General features: G+C 48.5%; 1 protein-coding gene across 1 annotated transcript; it reads left to right on the forward strand.

Annotated features, from left to right (window-relative positions):
* Positions 1 to 2,291: 2,291 nt before the first annotated feature.
* Positions 2,292 to 3,835, forward strand: LOC142411928 (uncharacterized). The gene is made up of 3 exons (XM_075506592.1): positions 2,292 to 2,529; positions 2,698 to 2,939; positions 3,476 to 3,835. The coding sequence occupies exons 1-3, from the start codon at positions 2,292 to 2,294 to the stop codon at positions 3,833 to 3,835; spliced, it is 840 nt and encodes a 279-aa protein (XP_075362707.1).
* The last annotated feature ends 3,743 nt before the right edge of the window (positions 3,836 to 7,578 follow it).

The raw sequence follows: 7,578 nt of genomic DNA on the forward strand, positions 1-7,578 counted from the left end.
TGGTCCCTGTGTGTCACTGTGTGCCCGGGTGGGGGGACTGCAGGGCACAGGGGACCCAGGGCTGCCTGGCTTGGCATAGGTTTCATCTGCTGGAGAACTGGTGGGGAGGCTCCCCTGGGGGGAGCACACTGCTTGCTGGGCAGGTGTGTGCTCAGCTTAGGAGTTCCTGAATCCCAGTGATTTTCAGGTACTACCTCCAAACTTAGTTTTGGCAAGGCAGTCAGGCTCTGCAGACAGTATGCAATGCATTACAAGGAACAACTTGCTGTGGATGAATTCATACACAGTGAAGCCAGAGTTTCTCTGCTTGGATTTGTCCACACATGGGGTTATTCAGAAATGGCTGCTTTGAAATAAGATGGAGATAGTGAGTATGGTGGTGTGTTTGCTCCAGACAGAGGGACTGTACGTAGGTGGATAGTTCAGAAATAGTTATTAAATCCAGAAGTTATTAAAATTAATGTGCAGGCACTTAACTCTTTTGGGGAGCAGTGAGTCTCCTACCCCTGTTTGACTGAAATGTGTCTAGGAAATGCTATAGGGTTTAAATGCTCCCCTGTTCTGGTGGTTTTGGTTGTGTCAGTGGCATTCACAGGTACGTGTTTCTGAGCCAGGGAGGGAGTCTGGTCTCCAGCTCAGTGTTCAACTGCTTGGGCTTTTGTGCTGGCTTGTGCATATCAGCCAAAATGACGGTCTTGTGCCAGCGGTAACTGAACCTCCATTAGTGGCTGTGCCCAGCACCCCATATGGAACAGGCCAATCTCTCTATCAGGGCTGTGCTGAGGCAAGTACAGCTTCTCTCATCCCTGCTCTTAGGAGCTGGTGTTGCAAGCAAAGCTCCAGGAGGAATACAGCTCCTGGGCTCTGTGGGCTTGGTAAGGTGTCTGCATTGCTCTAGTGCCTGGGCTTTATTGCTCCCCTGGGGTCAGAGCTAGGATAAGCCGGTGTGGCCCTTGAGGGTAGGAGGGGTTGATAACGCACTGTTCATTCCTGTGGCCATCGAGTTACGGGAACGCTTGAAACAATGAAAATGGGTAGCACGAATATGATTTTCTCCCCTGATCTCTCATTATAAATTGGGGAGTTGGTTTGGTATTTGACTTATTTTATTTTTTTTTTTTTTTTAGAGAAAGAAAACTCACATCTACTCTTATGTGTTAGAACGGAGATTATTGCTCTGTTCTTAGAAAGAAACAAGCTCTTGCCCCGTTAGACCCAGGTTTATGGTGCCCACTCCTTTCAGTTGTGCATCCTGGGGGGAACCCTGAGGAGTTTTGTGGCAACTGAGGTCCTGTCAGTGCATTCATCCAGTTACAGGGATGGTGATCGCTTCCCCTGGTCTTTAGGAAGCATCGAGGGTTAGAATGTGTGTTATCAAAGTATTGCTACTGCCAGTGGGGTCGTGGTCGGTGCAGTCTTTTTCACTGGGGTGGCTAAAAGCCGGGTCTAAGTTGGACACAAGAAGAGCCCCGGACACGGGCTGAGCTGCTAGGATGCCCCTTTCCCCAGCCGGCCTTTCCCGAGCCAAGCTTTGCTTGGGGGGGGGGGGTCTTGGTGTCCTCCCTGCATAACAAGGGCATCGTCCTTCTCGAGAAGCGATGTGTGGATTGGGATAGTTTGAAGTTGATGAGGTGCGAGCTTTGCTGCTCACTTAGTGCTTTGATCGCTAAACTCTTTGGGAGATGGGTTGCGTTTTGTGGCTAGACAGACGGCGCCAAGTTCAAGCTGAGAGGGCCCGCGGCCCTGCTAACCCCGCAGCCCGGCCGTGGTCCCCGGGGGTGAGGACTCAGCCTCGGGGATAGGGACTTCTCCATAGCGGTCCCCCACGGCTTTTCCCCGGGAGGCCGGTCTCCACAGCTCCCCCGAGGTGAAGTGCCGGGCGGCGGGACTGGCAGGCCCTGCCGGCGTTACGTTATCCCTCATTCCTGGTTTCGGGTACCTGCGCAATGCGGGACCCCGCGGCTGAAAAGGGCGTGGGTAGAACCGCGCTGTTATCGGCACCGTCGGTATCTTTAAACGCCCCTTTGCGGGGCTGGGCCTGCCCGTGCCCTGCCCTCCAGGGGAGAGGGGCAGGTTTGCACTTCAAGGGGGTCCCCCGGCCCCGCAGACACGCTGGAGCCAGGGGCTGTAGACATTTGCCATATGTGTGAACTTTCCTCCTCGCTGGCAGCTGTTATCTCTGCTCGATTCCCACTTTGATGTGGGTTCACACTTGCAAACGAGCCCACCCGGGACCGGAGCGCCCATATAAGAGCGGGCCGAGCTCGGCGGTCCCCCAGCCCCTCTCCGCCATGAACCAGGCCGAACTCCCTTTGGCAGAGACCAAGCCCCACGGGGCCAGGCCCCACCTCTGCTGCGCGCCCCCTCCCCGCGCCCCCACCTCTCTCGGCAGTACCCCCCTCCTGGGCAGAGCCGAGCCCCGACGGGGCGGGCCGCGGCCGAGCCAGCCCGCGGCCAGCGAGCCCTGCGCGACGGAGCGGGGCCGAGACAGTCCCCGGGAGCCCACCGACCCGTACCCGTCGGAGCCAGGTGGGTGAGGAGGGGGACAGGGAGGGAGAAAAGGGGAGCGGGCGGGGGGGACACACGCGGGACCTCGACTCCTTTCGGTGCAACGGCCCGGCAGGACGAGGGGAGGCGGGGGAACCCCCCCAGCCGGGGAAGAGACCTCACCGCCGCCCCTTCCCTTCCCCGTTGCAGCCCCCGACGGCGGCTGGCTGAGCGCCGACGAGTCCTCGGGCTACGAGAGCGAGAGCGCGGGCGGGGAGCGCGCTGCGGCGGCGGCGGCGCCGGGCGGGACCCGCGGGCGGCAGCGGCGGGCGCGGACCGCCTTCACCTCGGAGCAGGTCTGCCGGCTGGAGAAGACCTTCCAGCGCCAGAAGTACCTGGGGGCCTCGGAGCGGAGGAAGCTGGCGGCTGTCTTGCAGCTCTCGGAGATCCAGGTGGGTCCGGAGGAAGCGGATCCTTCCCGCCGCCGTCGGGCAGGGGCTGTCAGGCTCGGCGGTCTTGCGTCGGCCTTCCCTGCGCTGAACAGGCGTAGCGGTCTTCGGCTGGGTTTAGCAGGGGCTGTGGAAAAGGTAGTGGGATCCCTCGGGGATTAACGAGTCAACACTCGGGGAATTTAGGGGCACTTTCTACCGGGGAGGTGTCAAGGTCCCTTATTTTTTAACAAGGTAAACCGCTTGTCCTTGATGTACAGCAGTCTGTGTAGACCTTGCAAAGCTTATATATGGTCTTAAAGACTCCAAGTGATTAATCTCAACCGTTGAACACGGACGTTCTTCCCCTCTACACCCACCAGATCCTCTGCCCTCGGTTAACTAGGGCGAAAGCATCAGTCCAACTCTGTCAATTCAAGTGGAGCAAAATGGCAGCTGAGATGCAGTTGTTCATAGTTTGCACGTTATTTTTAAGCAAAGTCTCCGATTTGTCTCCTCCACCCCCCTCGCCCCCCCACCCCGTTCTCTTTCTTACTCAGATCAAGACCTGGTTTCAGAACCGGAGGATGAAACTGAAGAGGCAGATACAGGATCACCAGCAGAGCCTCCTGTCTCCTGCTCCACTCTACAGCTGTCCCCCGGGGACCCCACCCGCCCTGTTCCAGGACGGTCTCCACTACCCCTTTGCTCCACAGCACCAGAGACTCCTGCCTTTTACCCCGGGGCCTGCCGTGCAGCTCAGCTTCTCCTTTCCCAGATACGATGCACCGCAAAGCACCTACCGCTTTATGGGAAATGAGCTGCCGTACTACCATCAACGCTTTCTTCCTCATCCTTCTTTCCATCCCGTTATTCAGAACAAAATGGACAAGCAATGCCACCCTGTATATGCATTATAGGGGGGGGGAGGAGCCGACAGGGGGGGAAAAGTATTGTATGCTGTAATGTATAATTTTGTAATGTATATTGTAATGCTGTAATGTATATGTGCTCAGAATCTCTTGCCTGATTTGGAAGAGTATGTGTTTATTATTTTAAGTTAAATGTGAAAAGGAATAATTTTATATTTGTACTAATTGACATTAAAATTTATTAGATGTGATGTCATGCTTAGTAATTTTTGGTTTGATAGGCTATTAATTTTTAAAATATTGGTAGTCTACTATCTTCATTCAAAAGATAGTAGACTCAAAGTAAGCTGCTGAAAGGGAACTGGAGGGAGAAAAGCAGCAGCAAGAAACTTGCTTTTGCCAAATTTCCCATGGTGTAGGGCAAGTTACCAAGTTTAGTCCGAAACGGGCATGTTAAAGTGGTTTTCATTGCACATCCCCAGTTGTGGAAAATGTATGAATAAAATCTGAACAGAGTTCTATGTGCCAACTCTATAAAGGTTGCACTTGTGCAGTGTAAATGCCCATGGTCACCTGAACTCTGGCTTTGAGTAAGGATTTAGATGTTTTAATACCTCTTATATGACTTTCCTACACTCACGCTGAGATATAGCCTGTACATTGTTGAGAGTGTTTGGGAGCCTGGACCTTAGCAGTTGCATTGCACTGTGCTTTTGGCTAAGTGCATCCTCCAGGAGGAAGGATAAACTGTTAGTGAGTTTCTCTGCTTTAATATTAATCAATTTATTGCTTTGCATCTCCAGTCCCATCTTCTACCTGAAAGCATCACCTGTGTTAATCACAAATGTTAATTAAGTCAGTGTGTCTTTAAACAGGCATTAAACAACTCAAAGCCTTCAGTATGGAATTTTAAATTTTTACAATTACCAAAACAAATACTTTGTAAAAAATTTAAAAGCATAATTGTGCTGGGTTCATAGCCATATTGTCTAAATGGGATTTTAAGCTGCAAATGTGGCCTTTGATTCACCACTAAATGCCCATGATAATTGCATATTTTGAACTTTTATTTAGTAAATTGAACCCTTTAGAAGAAACATTTCAAGGGAGCAGCTCAAGTTTTCGCTTTAGCAATCCTGAAATTTGTTGATTTTTTTTTTTTTTTTTAGTTTTTCCTGGCATCAGTTTTCACTCTTTCCTGAAAGAACTTAGTCAACACTTCTTATTTCTTGATCTTTTAGACTTTAAGTTTCTTTAATTCACCTGAAAGGTCTTCTAAATGCACTAGAAACTAAGTTGATTGCTAAATTTTCCCCCTCTAGTCCAATGAGTCATCAAGAGTTTTGATTTAATAGCCTAGGGTGGCTTCTCGCTTGTGAAAGGACAACTTGGAAGGCGAGAAGGGAATTTTCTCCAATTACACTGTTCCAAACCAGATGCAGTCTTAACTCCAAGAGGATCCAGGTTGCCATGTTGGAAGCAAACTTGCTGGTCTTTGGGGGAAGACAAGATGTTGAATTACAGGCTGACTGTTCATTGATAGTCATGCTGCATCTTCCCTGCATTGTATAGTCTGTGTTCAAAGTGACTGAGAAATGCATGTGTTGTCCCTTCAGCTGCATCTCAGAGCAGTGCTGTCCTGGTGTAGTACTGAGAAGGTGTGTGGTGGGGGAAATTCCTTCAAGTGTCTCCCACCCTCCCCCCAGATAGGAAGGTAGGGGTGCTTGAGAGCAGGTTCAGAGATAACCTTGCTATGGCATGCTCAGGGATTTCTTTTTCACTGAAGGTTATAATCAGACAGGAGATGAGACACTGGAGGCAGGAAGGTGGATGCAAGTATGTCCCCTCCTGTATCTCAATATCCCTGTTGTCTACCAAAGACTGATTTCAACTTTGCTCTTGGCCCCACACCACAACTGGTAATGGGAGGGGAGAGAGGAGAAGAAGGGAAAGCACAGCCCAAAGCTGTAGGCCCTGCTTGTCAACTTATTTTTTTTCCTTATGAGCAATCTCTACATGGAAGGGAGGGGTGTTTTTTTAGTTTATTGTGTTCTTTTTTTCTCCTCTTGACAATTGCAAAATAGTCTAATAGTCACCTGGCAAGCAGGTTAGGATGGCCAGGGGCAGGGAAGGAGATGTAATCACACCTGCTGCAGTTGCTTTATGCTGATGTAAGATCTCTTCTTTCTCATTATTCCCTAAAGGCTCAGCTTTGCAATTCTCCATAAAGCTTGCTTTGGGATTTTTAGGAACAGCCCTGAGTGTTCCTGATAGCAAGCCTAACAGAATTCTGCAGTTTAAAATTAGTGAGGCTGCCAAGTTACAGCTGAAACTTTAGAAGTGAAAACTGAAACGTTTTCATTTTGAGTGTCCCAGGAGACCTGAACCAGTGAACAATTCCAATGTTTTCATCAGCAGATTTAAGTTACAAGTATGTTTGACATTGGCATCAAAATACATGCTTGCCAATTAATTCCTTAGCCTCACCTCTCTTTAAATCCATAAATGGAATATCTACATCAACAAACAGGGGAGACCACTTTAGGAACAGTGCAGAATATACAGATAAAAGACAATACTGGACAGCTTGTTCAGTTTTGTTCATAGGGCTGCCACCTTTGGTACCATTTTCATTTCAATGCGTTTGCTGTAGTTCACAAATCTTTCCTTAAAAATCCACACAAGTAGAATGGTCGAAGTTTTTAACACTTACCTATTACATGATATAATTACTATGTAAACTGAAGTGTAAAGACTACTCCCCTTTTTCAGTGGAGATCCCCACATGATTATAGGTTGTTTTCTGAAAACAAACCTTTGGATAGGAAAATTTATACAGAACGTTCAATACAGCATAGTGAAGACTGTAGGAATAAGGGAAGTTTCAAGTCCTCCACTTCCACCCTCAGTATCATTTTTCCAATACAGGCAAATTCTTTTCTCCTTTAATATAAAATCCCAAATTTGATTAAAAAAAAAATACTGAATCATCAATCTATTTAATATAACAAAATAAGTTAAATAATTACTCTTAGAGATATTTGGCAGTTCTTATTTAGATTACAGGTAATCTTTGGCATTTTTAACAGGAAGGAAGATATGGCTGGAACCTCAGTCTTTTGTGGTCATCGGTTAGAGTCATTGCTGGAATTACAGAAGAGTAACAGGATAATCCTGGGCTGGGAGGCAACAGTAAAGCTGGACTTGGCAAAACTGGCTGAAGGGACTGAGCTGGAACAGAAGGTAACAACAAGGCAGGGCTTGGCATAGCTGGGTGAAGGGAAACAGTAGAGGTAGAAGAGACATTGATGTCCGTCCCATGACAATAGCTGGAGGTAGCAATATCTGGGTAACAATGATAGGGCAAAAATAAGCCTGAGAAAAGAGCTTCCACCCTGGCATCTTGAGTCTGACGTTTAAACTTCATACGACGATTCTGAAACCAGGTTTTTATCTGAGGGTAAGAAAGAAAGAGTCAAGAACTGACCCACTTGTCCGTTTTCTGTATAGTAATACATCCTGAAGTCAGACTTATTATCCGAGTGACAGAATATATTAACAGTTATAAGATTTAGGGCTAGTAACATGCATCTATATTCAGTGCAGAATAGTTGTCTAGGCATGAGGAGGAATCAAGCTGTGACAACTCCATGATGCACGGTGAGCCAACTGCTCAGAGACCAGGTTTGGACCAGGACTGTAACTCAAGACCGGTGCAGTGGGATTAAAAGGGCTGGGTAGGGCTAGTTCTGTTCTGAGAGAATTCCTGCAATACTACCAAGTACATACAT

Source organism: Mycteria americana, chromosome 6 (genome assembly GCF_035582795.1).
Source record: "Mycteria americana isolate JAX WOST 10 ecotype Jacksonville Zoo and Gardens chromosome 6, USCA_MyAme_1.0, whole genome shotgun sequence".
Lineage (NCBI taxonomy): Eukaryota > Metazoa > Chordata > Aves > Ciconiiformes > Ciconiidae > Mycteria > Mycteria americana.

Bases quoted from the DNA above. Each gene is read 5' to 3' on its own strand.
- LOC142411928 (XM_075506592.1), top strand. From the start codon at position 2,292: ATGAACCAGGCCGAACTCCCTTTGGCAGAGACCAAGCCCCACGGGGCC. The intron at 2,530-2,697 runs GTGGGTGAGGAG...TCCCCGTTGCAG, and splicing joins CCCGTACCCGTCGGAGCCAG to CCCCCGACGGCGGCTGGCTG. The intron at 2,940-3,475 runs GTGGGTCCGGAG...TTTCTTACTCAG, and splicing joins TGCAGCTCTCGGAGATCCAG to ATCAAGACCTGGTTTCAGAA.